Below are 20,387 nucleotides of genomic sequence, written 5' to 3' on the forward strand. Positions count from 1 at the left end.
TTTAATGTATTTTTGTTAAGCGGCAGAGCTTGTAAATATTTCTGAAGAATCATTCGGTTGTCCCATGTTTTTAAAGGTATTTACATCTTTAACAGAACTAGCAAGTTTTGCCATGGTCGGCAGTCATCTGGCTTACGCCTGCCACCTTTGAAATATTTAGGTATAGTATTAACAGTTATTAATTACATTAAAAAAAATTAACGTACTATTTTTGGGCGTTGCTTACGGTAGTCTACATAAGTTACAAGTATATATCAATATTACTATACTTAATATACAATGCCACACGAATTTCAATAGACAATTGATTATTATTTTTTACTTCTTTACGAAATTTACCCAAAACATATAGTTTGTTTCTACGAACCAATCAATTCCTCTGACCTACTTAAACTGTTAGCATTACAGACAAAAGTAACTGATGGGAGATCTATTAATAACATATAGGCGAGTTCTACGGATCGTAAACAAATAACACTCAGTACTTTGAAACTCTTTCATAAAACACTTAATTATTTCATTTAATATCGTAATAGATTAGTATTTTAATTATTTAAACACATCAATTCAGTTTTACAGCGCTGCGTGCTCCACGCAATAGAAACACGAGTGGACCGAATAATTGTAGTTACCTAGAAACGTGTGGGTTGTGCATTGTTATAATATGTTAATATAAAGTAAATCTAAAACGTAAGTAAAATATATTTTACAGTTAAAAGTTAAATAAATAAGTAGGAACACAATGTATACCTATAGTTAATAGTATTGACAAGTATTTTATTTCTTAATTACTTGTCTAAATTCTTGTTGTTAATTTGTTTGAGTGTGTTCTAACACAAATTTAGTATTTAAAATTTTCAATGAATATGATGAAATATTTAATCACGTTATAAACACTCGAATTAATTAATATCGTATGTACCTATCGTTCGTCTATCGTATTGCAATAATGTTGTATGATGTGTAATACCAGGATGTATATGTTTATTATGAAAGTATAATGTTAGACTAATATGTATAAGAAGAATAAAACTATTTTCTTTATGATATTTTTGTTATATTTGAATATTTTCATTATATTACATGAAATTTTCAATTCATTTAATTTTTTTTTAATTTTGCATACGACCTTACAATCTATATTTAAAAAAAACATTGAAGTTAATTTACAATATCTCACGAACAGTCTACTGTAGTTACGTATAATATATATTTTTATTTTCAGGAGTTGATGATATCCAATCAAGCTTGTTAGAAATAATCGTCATTCATCTTAAATAGCCTTCTTGATTGTATATGGACTTTGTTCAACGACAACTATTAAACATATAATATATATAAGTGAAATATTTATCTTAATAAAAAAATCGCAATTAATAGGCACCTCTTCAATAAATTTATAAATGTAGATTTGCATTAAGCGGATTTATAGATAAGCAAAACTATCATCAGTTGACGTCCTGATAATCGACGGTATATAGAAATAGAACCGAGTATATCGTCATGATAACGCATATCAGCTTTTGTGATAGCTAGTCAGTTGCCGATGGAGAGGACTCGCCGGCGAGCTGAAAGTCGTGATATACTCGTGGTGTAAATAAATTCTTATGCGAAAAAGTTAATAAATCAATGTCATAGCGATGTCGGACTTTGAAGAGAAGGGTAAAAAGAATAGCTACAACGTGAACGATTTGTCTAAAGTTCAATTCACGAAAAATGGCTCCGCTAACGATAAAAGCAGGTAAATATAAATTGTTATCGATTTTTTTAATGTGACCTTATTGTTGGTATGTGTTAGTGAAAAAATCAATTAATTTATGGCTATGACAAGTTCCGTGTTGTTATTTAAAATATATGATATAAATTTAAATTGTTCTACTTAATTTATTTATATATTTTTGTGCACTTGCAGTTATTTTGTTAGTGATCCTTTAGTACGACAAAATATAAAAAAGCAGGGAAATGAAATCTAGAATCTTTTTTTTTACATATTTTAATATCTTTTTGTGTTTTTGGATTAATTGAAAAATATATTTTTTAAATTAATAAACAAATACAAAAAATCCACGAAATCTAGACTATTGATTTCTATATTCTAATGGTTCCGACATGTAGATACTAAATAATCAAAATATCTATGTTAGAACTAAATGTAGATAAAAATAGATTATGCTATTTAAAAAATAGATAACAAGTTTTACATAGTACGTGAAAGACGTACAAATATTTGTTCTTTATTTATATATCTGACAATACTTTATGGTATTAATTTATTGTACCTTATTTATCTACAAACGTAGCTGTAAAATAAAAACTAAAGTCGCAGAATACAATCGATAATTTCTTACAACAACGAGTCTTTGTTTTTTTTTTTGCTTATAGTATTGATCCTTTATTATTTTAAACTGTACGTTAGTTTAATTTCGAAATACCCGCAGACAGAAGGGGGGAAAAAGGCATTATTATTATAAAATAAACATACATTAATTGGAGTACCTTCAGTCTATAAGTATATGTATAATAAGTTAAATATATTATTCCATCAAAAACAATACTTGTCAAAAAAACCAAGTCTCGCAACTCAGTTGTTCTGCGGTAAAAAGTTGTGAGATCCATGTAATACCAAGTCTTATCCATGTAATACTTAAGCGACTTCCTGTCTTAATACGTCCACTCCCTAAGACCACGATCGTGGTCCATATATTGACTCGGCCATCGCATAAAAACACGTGTTAATTAAATTATTTAGTGCGATGACCAAGTCAATATATGGACCACGATCGTGGTCTTAGGGAGTGGACGTATTAAGACAGGAAGTCGCTTAAGTATTACATGGATAAGACTTGGTATTACATGGATCTCACAACTTTTTACCGCAGAACAACTGAGTTGCGAGACTTGGTTTTTTTGACAAGTATTGTTTTTGATGGAATCTCATTTCTTTTTGTATTTTGTAGACAGTTCTACTTTTTTTCTTTTCGGTACCTTCTACTTATATCTACCAGCAACGAATTTTCTTAAAGCCCTCTCTCTGAATTATTAACTTTTCTTATTTTTGTAGGTAGCCTTCCGTTTTCTCTTTTCCGGTACTACTTCTTGAGCTTCAGCTACAGTTTTTCTAAGAGCCCACTCCCTATCTCTATGTGTTTTTCTGGGAGGCCTTGATGTTAAAATTTTTGACAAATCTGGACGGTAAATGATTCTTAGTCTGTTGTATTCACAAATTGAGGATTCCTGCGCTTTAACACTTCCAAAGTCGATGTTAATTAGATGTAAACCGCCCAGACTTGTAACTCTCGAAAGTGCCACGTAAGCTTGACCGGATGTGAATACTGCAGAACCGATATCCATATTTTATGTAATTAATACACTAAAATATTAATATGTATATTATTATTAATAATATATACTATTATTAATAATATTAATTTTATTATTAAAAATAATAATACATAATATCCAAATATTTAATAATATTATAAAATAAATTAAAAAATAATAAATAAATACAGGAAAAGCGGTCTTTGGAAATGTAAAGAAACATGGTCATAGTTTAGTCTGGTCTTGTAGTTATAAGTGTGCACTAGTTGAGAACGTAATTACACAATTAACAAACATTTTCGAAAGCTTATTAATATAATAAATTTATTATATTGTTATTATAATAATATAATAAATAATCTTCCTTTGAATTTGTAATTTTTTTTTTTTTTTAATTTTATCATTTTGTTAATTATTTTAGTTTTTCCTTGGTTCATACACTAAACACTACTTATATTCCAAATTTGAAGCTTCTAGGTCTGCTAGAAGTGCCTTAGAATTTTGATGATCGGTGAGTCAGTGAGTGAGTGACAAAATTAAGAAACTTTGACCCGTTATAATTCTTAAACTACTAGTTCAAATTGAATGAAATTTGAAATATACCGTGTCTTTACAATGCTTGCATGGTTACTGAAAATTCAGTCTTCTAGTTTTATCCACAACGAAGTTACAGGGGGTCGAAAATGGCCTGAATTGCTTCGAGAAAAGGATGGTACGGCCGTGCTGCTTTTTTGCTCGACTTGGTGGGGGCACTGCCGTGCCCCCAGAAACAAATCTTTTCTAAGCTCTGTACGCAGACACGAAATATATTTATTAATTCAATTAATTATAATTTATCAGTAGAATTACGAATAAATACCGCAGATTTTTCAGATTACATGCTTCGATCGATCAACAAATTCTTATAATTTATATGTAACAAATTATACGAATTTGTTATATTATATATATATCGATATTATTGCATAATAAAATAATTTAATATTTGTTTAATGTCGATATTTTTTTCCTAATACTACATTTATTTTCTACCTTTCAATAATAATGATCGTTAAATATAAAATAAAATTACAAGTTTCACGTATTATTACTGACTTAACTTAGTGGAAGGCAGTCTGGCTAATTACCACCCGTCATAATTTTAATATTTTATAATTTGTTTCGATTTGGATGGTGGAAGTGAGCCAATGTGACTGCGGCCACACTAGATTTAACGCCATGGTTTCTAAGGTTGGTTATAATTATGTGGCCTGTGAATTAAAAGTTACAATATTGTCGTTGCAATCATTCGAATCATTGATAACTTGTCACATTTACTGCAAGAGATTCCAATTGATACTAATCATACTCATTTATATTTTATCTAAGTTCTCACCGTGCCAACGAATCTATTGTTCATGAGTTCATGAGTAGTACTTTACATAATATTCCAGATTTTAATTTTTTTTTACTAAAATGGAACCTTTTTGTTTCCCGCTTTTAACCTTCATAGTGATAACGATTATCAAGTTCCGTGTCTTTTCCTTCCTTCCGATGCCTTTGAGTGGAAATAAAGAGAATATTAAAAAATATATATTTTTTTTTAATAAAAGATCTGTGTACACATCATACCTATAATTGCCTATAATAAAAAATTCTGTTACAGCACTGCTGACACAGAAACAAATGGAAATGAAGTACCAAGTGTATCATTTATCACATTAGTAAGTACTTACATAATAAAATAAAAATATTAAATCTAGACATGATGCTCGGAACATTTAAATTATAAGACTAAGAAGGCTATTTCATACTTCTTGTTAATGATCAACGTTTATTTTTGTAAAATAGAATGCTATTAAAATTATTCAGAAATATATTTAATATAATAATATTATATTACCAATTCACCATAATTAATTCAAATGCAGTCTAAGTAACGAATTTAATACATAAATATTCTTTTCAGTTTCGATTCGCCAGCGGAATGGATAAACTGTATATATTCTTAGCAATAATGTTCTCAATATTGTGTGGATGTATGACACCAATAAATACATTATTGTTTTCATCTTTGCTACAAAGTATGGTACGATTCGGTATCTTGGGTGAAGCTGATGTCTTCCTCGAAGCGATCAAAACCTTTGCAATTAATAACAGTATAGTCGGCGCAGTACTTGTTATATTCTCGTATCTTGCGACTGTTCTTATGAATATATCTGCGTTTAATCAGGTGGGTTCCGTACAACAGTTTTATGATCGTTTATATGATGTAGGAACGTCTTTTAGTTTATAAGTATTTTTTTATGAGATCATCTTAATGTCTGATAATCTATTTATAATATTTGACGACCTCCGTGGTCGCCTGGCGTGTACACCGGCTTTCAGGGGTACGCTACTCAGAGGTCCAGGGTTCGATTCCCGGCCGAGTCAATGTAGATTATCATTAGTTTTCTATGTTGTCTTGAGTCTGGGTTTTTGTGGTACCGTCGTTACTTCTGATTTTCCGTAACACAAGTGCTATAGCTACTTACATTGCGATCAGAGTAATGTATGTGATGTTGTCTCATACATTTTACATGAAATGATAGTACGCCAGAAGGCTGTGTATGAGTAGAATTTGTGTCTGATAGTAATTATATATGCATAATTCAGACTACTAATAGATATATTAGACTAATTGTGATAATAATACAAGATAAGAAGCAATTATCATCACGGAGCACAATTTCTTTTATCTATAGTTAGTAGGTACCTGACTACATTGAGTGAAATATCTATTTCTAGTAAGAAATAGTATCCACTTCACTCAATATAGTATCATGATCAGTAAGTTATCATCGGATAATTCATCATCGGATGATTTATGTGGACCTTCTAAATATAATTTATTATAAATATTCAAAATATCATAGTTAAAATTAGCTCAGTATAATGCTAACCTACTACTACTAGTAGTAATAAAAGCATTTAATGAAATATAATATACAAGATAAATATTTCAATATGTAAACACAAAGGAAAAACTCTCTCATCAGATATTAGCCCAGTGGCTCAAGTTAGCTCAAGTTGCCGTGTCAATATAGTTTTTAAAGGAGCCAAAGTGGAAATTGCAGGTTGTAAGATATTTTAGAGATATTACCGGTTAATTTAACTGAGGTAGAATTTAAACTGTGATAAACTCCTGAGTTCAAAATGTAGTAGTATCATGGGGAGATTAAATTAATCAAATATATTAGTTACACTTAACTGTAACGACATTTTTAAATATGAAAATAATAAATTAAATATATACAGTTGTACGAAACGTGTAAGCGAATCTTTTTAATTTCAAAAGGTATTCCGGATCCGTCAAGAGTATTTGAAAGCGGCTCTAAATCAAGATTTCGAATATTTTGACACACACCAAACAGGAGACTTCGCGAGCAAAATGACCGAGTGAGTATATAATATTAAAGTAGAACAGCCTTCGGTTTATTTTGCTGTCTTTTCAACCGACTTCAAAAAGGAGGAGGTTATTAATTCGTCTGTTTTTTTTTTATAATTGTTACCTATCTTCTAATCACAGATACATATTGATAGTTTAAAATACCTGTTAACCTTATATCGTAAATTAAACAATTAATATCTTTGCAGTATTTAGCATGATAAGAAACGATATCTTAAATTAATTACACAAATCAAAGAGATTTCAACTTAGATTTTACCCTGAAGTATGTTTACTACTAGACTAACGCTTAACGTCTTAATATTTAACTGACCACCTTTAAATTTAACACACATTATCAATATTAACATAACACAAAAAATACAAGAGAAGCCGCGAGCCGATACAAGTTTTTATCACTTACATATATACCTAGACTAAAGCGTCAAAAATACCAATTTCATTTTAGTATTCTCCCTTCTATTATATTAGTATGTATTTATATAATTGTAAAATATAACTTGATTTTTTAGTGATGTTGTTAAACTGGAGGAAGGCATAGGCGAAAAGCTGGCAACGTTTATTTTCTATCAAGCATCATTCGTCAGTTCCATAATAATGGCACTTGTAAAAGGTTGGAAATTGGCCTTGTTGTGCTTAATTTCTTTCCCCGTTACTTTATTCTTAGTTGGAATAGCTGGGCTGGTAAGAAATGCTTTAATTATTTTAATTCGGTGTAGCTTAACATAAAAAAAACATCACTAATTAAAAAAAAAAACATTTAATCTACTTTGAGGTTTATCTTTTGGTTTCATTTAATAATTAATCGAGTGTCTTTTATATAAGATACAAAACATAAAAAAACTAACTTAAATATTTTTGTAACCAATATTATGCATCAAAGACAATTTGATGACAATCGGAATTATTACTATACTAGCTAATCTATTGATAATAATGATTACCCAGACGGAGCTAAAATTCCTTCTGAAGTGCGCAATAAACTTAAAATTATTCTAATCTAAGTATATGTACTTATGTTTATATCATGATAAACATTAGAGTTTATCATATAAACACTCATTAGATAGGAAAGAGACCACATCCCCTCATGGGATGGCAATCTCAAAAGTCAATTTTTCCACGGTACGAACGAGTTAACACGACACACTTCCAAAATTCAGAAATACTACTATTAGAAGTACAAAGAAATATTTCTAGAAAACTTCCTACTTCTAACAATCTAAATACTTAGGCTAGTTTTATTAGGTGTATGATAATTTATTCTTATATAAATAGATTGCTTCGAGGTTATCTAAAAAAGAGGCAATAGCATCCGGCAAAGCAGGTGCAGTGGCTGAGGAGGCGTTATCAGCAGTCCGGACCGTTTATGCATTCAGCGGTCAAAGGCAGGAAATAGAAAGATATGAAGGTCACCTTTCGGAAGCAAGAAAGATAAATATTAAAAAAGGTTATTTACAAAATGCAATAGTTCTTGAATAATCAATGTTTTCAGAGCTTTGTTTGATTCAAATAAATAATCATCTATCCTTATCTTCATGCTACGTGCATTATCTAACGCGAAAATATTTTATGCACTATCATCATTACCAATATCATCTGTATTCTCTATCGATTTTGTAAAGATATATTTCATTTGAGTCATAATAGTAATATAATATTTATCATTTAATGATTTTATTTAAACTTCGTATATTTATACGTTATACTCTGATTTGACACGTTTATGACTCGAAAGAGTTCTGATGGTTATAACGGGGTTTATGTATACATACATATAAATAATATAAACATATAATAGTACCCGGGGGCAAATATTAAACGGGTGATAGGTGAAAATTTATGTGTTTTAAGCGGATCGCAATATAATTTTAAATAAATATGTGATATTTTATTTTGTTTTTCTTAATACTTAGGGTTTTTCAACGGAATGGCAATGGGCACGCTATTCTTTTGTATATTCTGCGCGTATGCCTTATCATTTTGGTTCGGCTACAAACTTATGGTGGAAGAGCCGGAAACATACGACGTGGATACCATGATAGCTGTAAGTGAACTCTACTAATTAATTTCCTAAAATTTAACGTATAATAATTACTATCCTATTACAGATACAAATTTAAAGTATAAAATGACTTAAAATGATAAAAGCAACCTATATTTCGTCACGAATTTTCTCAAGAAAAAGCTGTACTTAAAATCAGTTGCAATAAATCTTATGTATGTAATATTTCAGGTGTTCTTCGGTGTAATGATGGGTTCAGCCAACTTCGGTATCTCGTCAACGTTAATGGAAGTTTTCGGAGTGGCGCGCGGCGCCGGCGCTCAAATTTTCAATTTGCTTGACAATATTCCCTACATCAATCCATTACTAAACCAAGGTGTTACGCCCAGCACCATTGAAGGGAATATTGAACTAAAAAACGTAATATTTCACTATCCATCAAGACCGGATGTTCCTGTGAGTAAAATTTAAAGTTAACGTTTACGGTATAGATATTTTAAAACGTCACTCTTTTTGACATTAAACTAAAACTACTATTACTTTTTATCTACTATTTTTGGGTATATTTTTAGTCTAAATACCGATCTTAGTAGCCCATCCGTCGTTCTTTTGTGGAAACTAATCCAGTTTCCAGTTAGTACTGGGCGAGGACTTCCTTTCAGGCAACCCTTTTCCTGTTTTCATTGTCTGAAAACATCGAGAACTAAATCTTTGTGTATATAGTGAAATACAACTACAACAGAATATGTACTAGTACCATCCGACTACGCAAACGAACGAAATACTATGAAAATTTGATTTAAATTATTAACTTTAATTTATAATTTATTTCATATATGACATCGTCAAAAACAATGTCTACAGAAACAATGATTAAATAGTGAATACTGTGTAATCATAAGACTCTAATACATGCTCAGAACTCTTAATTGTTATAATTTATGTTTACAAACTATTTTTTATTTTAAGGTCTTAAACGGAATTAATATAAGTGTGAAACGGGGTCAGTCAGTGGCGCTGGTCGGACACTCAGGCTGCGGAAAGTCCACTATCATTCAGCTGATATCTAGATACTACGATGTCGTGGACGGCAGCGTGAGTATTCGCTATTGATAATTAAATAAATAAACACCCAAACCATTGACGTATATGTTTCAGGAGTGTTTTAAAGTTTTTTTATAAAATTTACTTATACCTACATTGTAATTGAGTAATGACTAACGCCAGAAAATTTTCGTAGTACAGAATACATTAAATAATACATTTTTTATAGGTTTCCATTGACGGTAATGACGTAAGGGAACTGTCAGTGCGATGGCTACGCGCGCAAATCGGCCTCGTCGGTCAGGAACCGGTGCTGTTCAACACCACAGTCCGGGAGAATATTCGCTACGGACGGGAAGACGCTTCCGACGCGGACATCGAAATGGCCGCGCAACAGGCGAATGCTCACGAATTTATCATGAAACTACCTTCAGTAAGGATAATCATTTATTGTTTTGATTATCGTGAGATATGAATGTATCTATAGAATAATTATATATGATATATATAATATGCGTTTCTTAGATATTGTTATAGTTACCATTCTCAATATCACTTTATTAAATTTATTGTTTTTATTCTGTTAAATTAAACGAATAAGGATAAGTCAATGATGTTCTAGAAAACAGATGTGTTATTAACGCGCAAAAAGTGAAGACTAGAAAACGTCCTAATTGGGACGTTTGCCTTAAGTCGTTTTACGTAGTAATACGTTATAATACGTCATAATTACGTAGTAATACGTTTTGAGCAAATAAAACATCTAGCTATCCCTTTTACTTATTGTTTTTATCAAGCTATCATTTTTACTTGTAACGAAATGTAACGGTCCCCGGCGCGGCACACTTTTTTCTGTTGCTTAGTATGGATATAACATAGCTGTTTATAAGAATATCATTGGGATAAGTAAATTTATTTTAATTGGCTATTAACTTGTAACTAACACAGGGATACGACACGCTCGTCGGAGAGCGAGGTGCTTCGCTTTCGGGCGGTCAGAAACAGAGAATCGCTATCGCCCGCGCCTTGGTGCGCAATCCCCGCATCCTACTGCTCGACGAGGCGACCAGCGCACTCGACACGTCTTCGGAGGCCAAAGTGCAAAAAGCATTAGACAAGGTACATATTTTGTTTGTTTTAATTTTTAATCAATATTTTGTAAATTTCTGTTAAAGATTTGTATTGAGCTATAAAATTCAATATTCATATTTGTCAATAATAACCAATTTATCTATTTACATGGCTTGAAGATTTTTTTTTAAATAAGTACGCAAACAAGTAAATGGGGCAAATCGTGGCAAATATCCACCACTGCCCATAGACTTGTGCCGTAAGAAATTGTAACCATTCCTTACATCTACAATTCGCCACTAATCTTGGGCACTAAGCAGTTATGTTCCTTATGCTGACTCATTTTGCTGGTTCGTGGTTGAATATGAGATGAGTGGGTTGTACCCAGATAGGATTGCACACAGCCCAACCCCTAACTAAAACATAAATAAAAAAAACATACTTAGGGATCTAATCTAGCTTAAAAAATAACGTAAAATTGTGTAATTTGGTAATTTTAATGTATGTTCTGATTGTATTCTGTTTGTCTATTTATGAATAAATAAATAAATAAATTGGTACATGCTGATAGTTTTTTGTTTATCTTATGCTTTTTTCATCACTTTAGGCTCAAGAAGGGCGTACAACAATAGTCGTGGCACACAGACTAAGTACGATTAGAAATGTTGATAAGATTTATGTCTTTAAAAGTGGAAACGTTGTAGAAAGTGGAAATCACGCTGAACTAATGAGCAGAAAAGGACATTACTTTGATATGGTGATGTTACAGTCCTCTCCGGATATGAATGAAACAGGTATATTGATAAATAATTAAATTATATTAAGTAAGAGAACATTTGGTATCACTATGAGATAATCTCAAACAGTTTCTTTACTTCTTTCTTACCACGGAAGAGCAGACATACCTGATACCTTTTCATCAATCAAACCCATCATATCAATTAACTCTTTTCCAAACCTTCTCCTAGAAGAAAATGACTTAGCCGAACTGTGGTACCTACATTTGGAATCTGATCACAGATTAAATACGTATGGTATAAACAAGTTAATGGATTGGTTACCGTGACATGTGCGAATAAAATTTGCAACCTTAAAAAGAAACGCCATTTACCTTATTTTTCGTGAATGTTTTCTAATAACAATATTTTTTGTACATTGTTTACAGAACAAGGCAACCCGTTAAACCGTACGATATCCGTTCAAAGTGAAAAAGATGAAGATGAGCACGTAGAAACTAGAATTGTGGTAAGTTTTTAAAACCATTAAGAACTTTAATTTTCATCTCTTTTCTTAAATCCACAAATTTCTTATTACGCTATTTTACATGAACTATCCGAATACGACGAAATCTACGTTACTAAATAGTACATATTCGCATTACGTTTATTTGCACAAAACAAAACATATGAATAACACATATTCGCAAATTCGTTGTCTTATAGGTTTTACGTAACAAATCAAAGACGATTAATAAGAATGATAAGATTCAACCGAGACTTTCTGAACATTTTCTGTTCCCCATACTTCAGATCTATCGTATTTTTATAAGCATTTTCAATTCTAGCTTCTACAAAACAATTTTGACAATCGATAAGAAATTCTAATACATCGATGTTGAATAACCTACTAACATTCTTATTTTTTATTTTTGTAGGAAAGTGATCAATCTATGGAACCACCGGACATATCTTTTGCCCAAGTTGTGAAACTCAATGCGCCGGAATGGAAGTCAATTGTAGCAGCGAGCTTGTGTTCACTTGTCAGTGGATTTTCTATGCCACTGCTCGCCGTTATCCTCGGTGACTTTATGGGTGTAAGATTTACTAATTTATGTACATTGAATCTTAAAATTTCCTAATAGCCCAACCCGAGTGGTAAAATAACGAAGTCTACGTGGCTAATTTCAGACACGACCACTAACTACTCTTTCGATAGCGTAGATCTCCTACGCTATCGAAAGAGTAATGTTTAAGTGCTCACGTGTAGACAGTTAACGAACAAAACCAATGAATTTACGAATTTTCCAAGGCACGCTTATATACGACTGTCGAGGCAGTTTAATTAACCTTCTCGTTATAAATCGTTCAAATGGCAGTGTCTCATATATGTTATACCCAGCATGTATGAGCTAAGATGACCAGGTTTACTATTTCAGGTTCTCTCAAATCCAGATACAGAAGCAGTTAAAGCAGAAGTTCGAAATTACGCTTTGATATTTGTCGGCATTGGCGTTTTTTCTGGAATCACCAATTTCGTTATGGTATGTGATATGCTTTTGTAATATTTATATCTAAGTATTAAATTAAATAAGGTTGAAACAATGATATTCTAATAAACAGATATGTTATATCCATACTAAGCAACAGAAAAAAGTGTGCCGCGCCGGGGACCGTTTATTTTAGTTTATTTTTACATTTCGTTAAAAGTAAAAAGGATAGCTTGGTAAAAACAATAAGTAAAAGGGATAACTAGATGTTTTAATTACGCAAAACGTATAACTACGTAATTATGATGTATTATAACGTAATACTACGTAAAACAACTAAAGGCAAACGTCCCAATTAGGACGTTTGCTACTCTTCACTTTTTGCACGTTAATAACATATCTGTTTACTACAACATCATTGGGTTGAAATTAAAACTCTACGTCATCGTATGTGACATTGATTACCTTGAAGTATAACAGATATACTATGCGTTGAATAATGATAATATTATGAAAAAAGCAAGGTCGATACGAACATATCCATATCTTGCCCCTTTTCTTTTTTAGGTGTCCATGTATGGAGTCGCAGGTGAATATTTGACGGCTCGATTAAGAAAAAATATTTTCGAGAAACTGCTACAGCAAGAGATTGGTTTCTTCGACGATAAAAATAATTCCACCGGCGCTCTCTGTGCTCGACTCTCCGGTGAAGCAGCGGCTGTGCAAGGGGTGAGATGTTTAACAAGCTTAAGGCATATATACGACATTTTTTTATACTTTAAAAAAAAAACAAAATAAACTGCTTTTTGGCGTTGCATATTCAGGTCCTCTTTTTCTTTCTCATTAATATGTCCTATCCGACTGTTAGACCGGAAGATACTTTAAGAAAACCTTTTATATTTCGATAGTTACATTAGTAATAATAGTAATATTTATTTAGCTTTAGAAATATTTAAATACAAAAGTGAGGATTAACATCAGAAAATAAAATATTATGAAAATATTATGTGTGCACAGTACCATTATACCATATTTCATTATATTCATATTTAATACTGATTGTGTTCGTCCGTGTCTACGAGTGTATTAAAAATATCTTTTAAAATAAAATTGCTATTTTATCGCCATTTTAGGCAACAGGACAAAGAATTGGTACAGTTCTTCAAGCGGTCGGTACGTTCAGTTTTGCACTTGGCGTTTCCTTATATTACGAATGGCGATTGGGTCTTGTCGCCTTAGCTTTCGTACCGTTGATGGCAGCTGTACTTTATAAACAAGGCAGAATGGTCACAGCTGAATCCTTTGGAACAGCAAAGACTATGGAATCAAGTTCAAAGGTAAAATTCAATTAGACTTTATTAAGTAACCCTAACGAAAAAGCTCATTAGATACGAAAGTTGCAAATGAAAGCATAAAGTTTTTTTAATGGAGTTTAGATGTAAATACGTAATGTATCTTATATGCATCTTCAGCATGAGAAAGAAAACTCAGAAAGATTATTGGAAAAAACAATCATTAAGATTGTTTTTAATATTGCAGTTAGTAAATAAGAAAGGTTATTTCACAGAGAAATTAAAGATGTCTTCAAACGGTTCGAATATACTTAATACTTAAATACACAAACAAATTAAATGTAATTCAAGCTTTTTCTACGTTTATACATCTTAATATATCTATATATCATATTTACTCCATTAAAAATAATAAAATAAAACATGTTAATTGGAATAATGTAAATACATATTAATTTATATTAGTATAAATTGTCTTTATTCTAGATAGCCGTAGAAGCTGTTGCAAATGTACGCACGGTCGCATCTCTGGGCAGGGAGGAAACCTTCATTCAGGAATACACTAAACTGCTCATACCAGCTCTTTTAATTGCGAAACGAACATGCCACTGGCGGGGAATTGTTTTTGGCCTCTCTCGTGGACTTTTTAACTTTGTATATTCTGCTACAATGTTTTATGGAGGACATCTCATGGTTTATCAAGGCGTTTATTATGCTACCATTCTTAAGTAAGTTTAAACATTACTTAACTGTATAAAGTAATAACTTATTTATAATGAAGCAAAGGCTTGCTAAAGAGAAAATTTTTAATCAAATCACATTAACATCGTGAACTATTTGTTGTATTTAAATTTGAATATGAATTAAATATTGAAAAATGTAATTAATGTTATTATTTATGAAAATATTATTGTAATTCTTAACAGACATCTTCTTTAATACTATATTTTAGGTCAGCTCAAACTCTTTTGATGGGCTCGTCGTCGGCAGCTCAAGCATTTGCGTTTGCACCTAATTTCCAGAAGGGAATCAAGGCTGCAGGTCGTGTCATTGTGATATTGAATCGTCAATCTAAAATCATGGATCCAGATCAGGCCGCTGCCGAGAATTTTGTAAGTGTCGTTTTATTTAAGTCCACTCCTATACAAAAGTTAAAACATAAACAATAATTATTTACAGAAGTCAAACCTTTTTGCGTGCCGTTAAATACAGACTTTAAAAATTGACTCTGCTCTTAACCAGAAGAATTCTGATTATAAAAAATATAAAATAAAACAGTAATTATATATATCTAAAGATATGTAAGGAATAACTATTTGTGCTCTAATATTTAGCGAAATACCCTACTGAAGATTAATATTACTTACACGATATACTTACATAAAATTATATTTTAAAAAAAAAACTATTATAATGTACATCAAGCATTATATCATAAATTTAATAATTGCAAAATACCTTTTTGAGAATACGTTACACATTTTAAGTAAAGATAAAAATGTAAGATAATTTCAAATACTACAAATATATTTCAGAGAGGGACAGGCGAAGCGAGCCTTCAAAATGTACAATTTAAATATCCAACGCGACCACTTATTCAAGTATTGAAAAACTTTGATCTTGAAATAGAGAACGGGAAGACTATAGCGTTAGTTGGCGCCAGTGGATGTGGAAAAAGCACCATCATACAACTGCTGGAAAGATACTACGACCCTGATGAAGGCGTTGTGGTAACGTTTTTTTTTTTTTCAACAATATTTCGTAGTAAAAATTAACAAATGGTCAAAAGCTGGACATCTGAGATTGGGAATCATATGGAATAGTGGTAGTTTACAGGCGTAGAGCTTTCCTTTGGGATATCTCTAAACAGCGCCCATCCTGTTAATGGAATCCTTTCTTTCTCAGGCTCAAAATGGTGTACCGCTACCAAAACTACGATTAGTGGATGTGAGACAAACAATCGGGTTCGTTCAGCAAGAGCCGATTCTGTTCGACCGCACTATTGGAGAAAATATTGCATACGGTGACAATACGAAAGAACATACAATGGATGACATTATTGCAGCTGCCAAACAAGCTAACATACATAATTTCGTCGTATCTTTGCCCATGGTAAGTGAGATGGATATATCCTTATTTTAATGTCCGTTATTAAGATACAGTACTTTATTATGGAAACGTTAATCCATTCAAATGTATAGGTACAAAAACTTCTGGCGTGTTTACTGGTACCGGACAGTTATCAAATATAATATTTATCAAAGACATTACGATTTAAACACTTTTTTTACTTTGTACTAATTTTTAACACATTGTCGAGATGGCCCAGTGGTTAGAACGCGTGCATCTTAACCGATGATTGCGGGTTCAAACCCAGGCAAGCACCGCTGATTCATGTGCTTTATTTGTCTTTATAATTCATCTCGTGCTCAGCGGTGAAGGAAAACATCGTGAGGAAACCTGCATGTGACAAATTTCATAGAAATTCTGCCACATGTGTATTCCACCAACCCTCATTAGAACAGCGTGGTGGAATATGTTCCAAACCTTCTCCTCAAAGGAGAGGAGGCCTTTAGCCCAGCAGTGGGAATTTACAGGCTGTTGTTGTTGTTGTTGTTGTTGTTAACACATTTATTTTTTATAACTAGGGTTACGACACCAACATTGGATCGAAAGGCACGCAATTATCTGGAGGTCAGAAGCAGAGAGTCGCTATAGCTAGGGCTTTGATTAGGCAACCTAAAATGTTACTTCTAGATGAAGCTACGAGTGCCCTCGATACGGAAAGTGAAAAGGTAAATACGTCATTATATCAAGTAAGAAAAACAAAAAGTAGAGAACCGTAAAGAAAGAACTATATGTAGGAAATATTTTAAGAAAAACTCAGAACCTTGAGGTTCCAAGTTATTGGAATCATTTTAATTTTAGAGTGGATATATCTATTCTATAATTATAATCATCTTGCATTAATTTGGGTGACTGAAGCTTGTCTGGGCCAGTTTGTATGGGACCCCTAGAGTGGTCTGAAAATACACAAGCAAGATTATATAATTGCTATCTATATTACTGCGAATATTGATGCGATAAAAAATTATAATCAAATTAACTCAATTTAAAGATTAGTTCAGCATGTCACTATAATTGATAATAACAACACTATACAACAATAGAGTGGGCCAACACTTCTTAGACATCTGGAAAACATTCTAACATTAAACCCCGATATTTATTTAACGTGAAGAGGCCACTAAGTGAATAAATCTATACTGAAAATGGGTCTGACCATAATTATATGTTTCAAGATATTTGCTTTAATATCTTTTTTTTCATAATTCTCAGGTGGTACAAGAGGCCCTAGATAAAGCAAAGGCGGGTCGAACGTGCGTTATGATCGCTCATCGGCTGAGCACGGTGCGCGACGCAGACATGATATGCGTACTTAGCGCGGGATGCGTCGCGGAACGAGGCACGCATGCCGAGCTCGTTCAACTCAAAGGACTCTACTACAATTTAAATAGACGAGGATATTCATGATGCGCCAATATCCATTTACTTTGTAAATAATATTTTACACATACCTTTAAGTGAATAATTTATATAGTATAAAATTTTACAACATAACTATAATTTGAAACTCTGTCAAAGTATATTTTTTTAATATCCCTTTAAATCACTTTTGAAATGTTCCATAAACCGATTTCAAACCTATGTAACACTCCTAAACAAAACAGTGAAATTAATTCAATAAATTAATTACAAAAATAAATGTATACTGTTAATGTATACATATAAAATAGGTTTGGTTTTTAAAATAATGTACATGTACAGTATTCATACCACCTTTTTATAATTACAACTATTTTAATGGTTAGTGTTTCCTACTTGGATTCTTAGATGCACATAGAAATATCTTATTTATATCTTTGGTATCTGAGAATATTTTATTTTTAATCTTGAAAATATAATTAATCAATCAATATACATAATTATGGTATATTTGCAAATAAAATGTTATGTGCACAAGTTATATTACACACTGTTATGAGTAAATGTGGGAAAAGAAATAATGTATTTACGATATAATGCTATTTTTCTTACATTTTACTTGAACTTATTGTGATTTTAAACTAAGTCTTACATCTAATTATTTAAGTTATATGTTAATATTATTCAAAAAATAATGTTCATATGTAAATTTTATTTTGTACTTTATTTTTTTACAATTGATATAAATTCCTAATTATACAACTTATATTAAGAAAACTTTTTTTCATGATTTAATAACCATTCCTTGCGGTCTAATCCACTGCTGAAACCTCCATTGGAACCCGATGCCACAAGCCTATGGCAAGGTATAACGAGTAGATGAGCGTTAGCACCACAGGCCGCACCAACGGCACGGGAATGGCTTGCTGGTCTACCCATAATCTTGGCTAGTTCACCATAAGTGTGTGTTGATCCATATGGAATTTCAAGTAGTTTATCCCACACATCCTGTTAAATAACAAATTATTGAAGTATTAAAACAATGAAAATCTTTATAATGAATATTTGCACAATTATAATAATAATAACTTTTTGAAAATCTGAGCCCAAAGTTTTTATAGGAAGAGTAAATTTGTGGAGATCTCCTGCAAAATATTCTTTGATTTCGCTCTCAAATCGATCTAAAATTTTATTTTTTTTCTCAACGAAATTACATGATAACTTCTTTGAAATTGCTTGGAATGTTTTTTCGACATTTTTTGAATCTTCAAATGTGACAACATATAAGAAGTCATCATCAGCACCCGCAACTATTCTACCGACAGGTGTATCGAATGAGTAAACACACACTTGGTTGTTACCATTGTTAGAACACTTTAATATTTTAGCAATATTCATAACTAATAATTGAAAGTATCTAAACTTTTTCAGACTAGTAACTGTTTTCACTTGTGACGTTATTAATTAATAATAAGTAATTTTCTTTATGTAATTTATATTCCTACTAAATAATGAAATGAAAAACAAAACAAAACAACACTGCGCAATAAAATTCAGCAACTTGTAGGTCGTAGGTAGTGTTTGCCGGCTTTGGCGCTTGATAATTAATATTGATACTTGTCAAAGTTCGCGCTTTTCGAAATTCGAATGTGACATTATGAAAATGTAAGTGTTGTAAATTGTCAGACTCTGTGAAGGTCGGGTTGCAAGCTTCCAAAAGGGCTTTCTGGACATGGACCTGGAAGATCCATGAAATATATCCATATTATTGTGGGAATATGATTGTAAAACTAGGCATGAAAACTCAGTTTTCTTTTTTTGACTTTCTTTTGAAATACCTTTACAATTTAAATATATGTAATTGTAAGGTTGAGATAAACTTAAAAGAAAAAAAAAAATACACTAAAAAATAACAGTTGTCGTTAATTTACGTAAAACAATTTTGTCCATAATTATGACAAAGATTAATTAATTTTTTGCTATTTCAAAGTTACATATCTTAGTTACGTCCAGTTACATAATTCTCTCTTTAAAGTTGTCTGTCGGACTCAACTTTAATTTTCTATTTCTAAATATTCATTAACTCTTGTTCATTATTCGATCAAGTTTTGTTACATCCTTGTTTTTTTTTTTTAATAAAAATAAGTTATCGATTTCTTATTCATGTTGGAAATTTAGTTCTTAAACATTTATTGTTATTATTGCTCAAATCAAACAATGTTGTTCGTTTCTAAAAATTAACAACTTTATTTTATTACTAAATCTTAAAAATTCTTCCAAATGTTTAATGTAGTTTTTGTAAAATTATTTCAATTTTTTTTAATTTTAATTATAGACATTGCTAACTCATGTAAAAAGTATTATTACATTAGGTCTTTTTATCTATTCCTTGAGCTCATATGCACTAACATATGGATACTTGTGTTGTTCTTGTTATTCCATGTATAAGGTTTGCTTGACTTGAACTTTAAAATAATAAATTAATAAATGTTATGCTTTTTATTAAACGTTAAAAGTTAGTTTTGGGGTCAATAA

The 20,387-nt window shown here is 31.3% G+C and overlaps 2 protein-coding genes across 2 annotated transcripts; one reads left to right on the forward strand and one right to left on the reverse strand.

The window, feature by feature from the left end:
* Positions 1–540: 540 nt before the first annotated feature.
* Positions 541–18,624, forward strand: LOC124534097 (ATP-dependent translocase ABCB1). The gene is made up of 24 exons (XM_047109767.1): positions 541–690; positions 1,226–1,741; positions 4,967–5,024; positions 5,270–5,533; positions 6,638–6,738; positions 7,261–7,432; positions 8,027–8,198; positions 8,665–8,795; positions 8,985–9,209; positions 9,723–9,848; positions 10,027–10,230; positions 10,746–10,916; positions 11,476–11,662; positions 12,034–12,113; positions 12,523–12,681; positions 13,024–13,128; positions 13,642–13,803; positions 14,208–14,411; positions 14,853–15,094; positions 15,319–15,478; positions 15,902–16,096; positions 16,272–16,478; positions 17,015–17,161; positions 17,706–18,624. Exons 2-24 carry the CDS (start codon positions 1,641–1,643, stop codon positions 17,898–17,900), a joined length of 3,768 nt encoding a protein of 1,255 aa, XP_046965723.1. The 5' UTR covers positions 541–690; positions 1,226–1,640; the 3' UTR covers positions 17,901–18,624.
* On the reverse strand, positions 18,558–19,714 carry LOC124534098 (methylated-DNA--protein-cysteine methyltransferase). Its single transcript, XM_047109768.1, has 2 exons — positions 18,942–19,714; positions 18,558–18,860 (listed from the first exon to the last, which is right to left on the reverse strand). The coding sequence occupies exons 1-2, from the start codon at positions 19,248–19,250 to the stop codon at positions 18,621–18,623; spliced, it is 549 nt and encodes a 182-aa protein (XP_046965724.1). The 5' UTR covers positions 19,251–19,714; the 3' UTR covers positions 18,558–18,620.
* Between the last annotated feature and the right edge of the window lie 673 nt (positions 19,715–20,387).

Source organism: Vanessa cardui, chromosome 12 (genome assembly GCF_905220365.1).
Source record: "Vanessa cardui chromosome 12, ilVanCard2.1, whole genome shotgun sequence".
NCBI classification, from domain to species: Eukaryota; Metazoa; Arthropoda; class Insecta; order Lepidoptera; family Nymphalidae; genus Vanessa; species Vanessa cardui.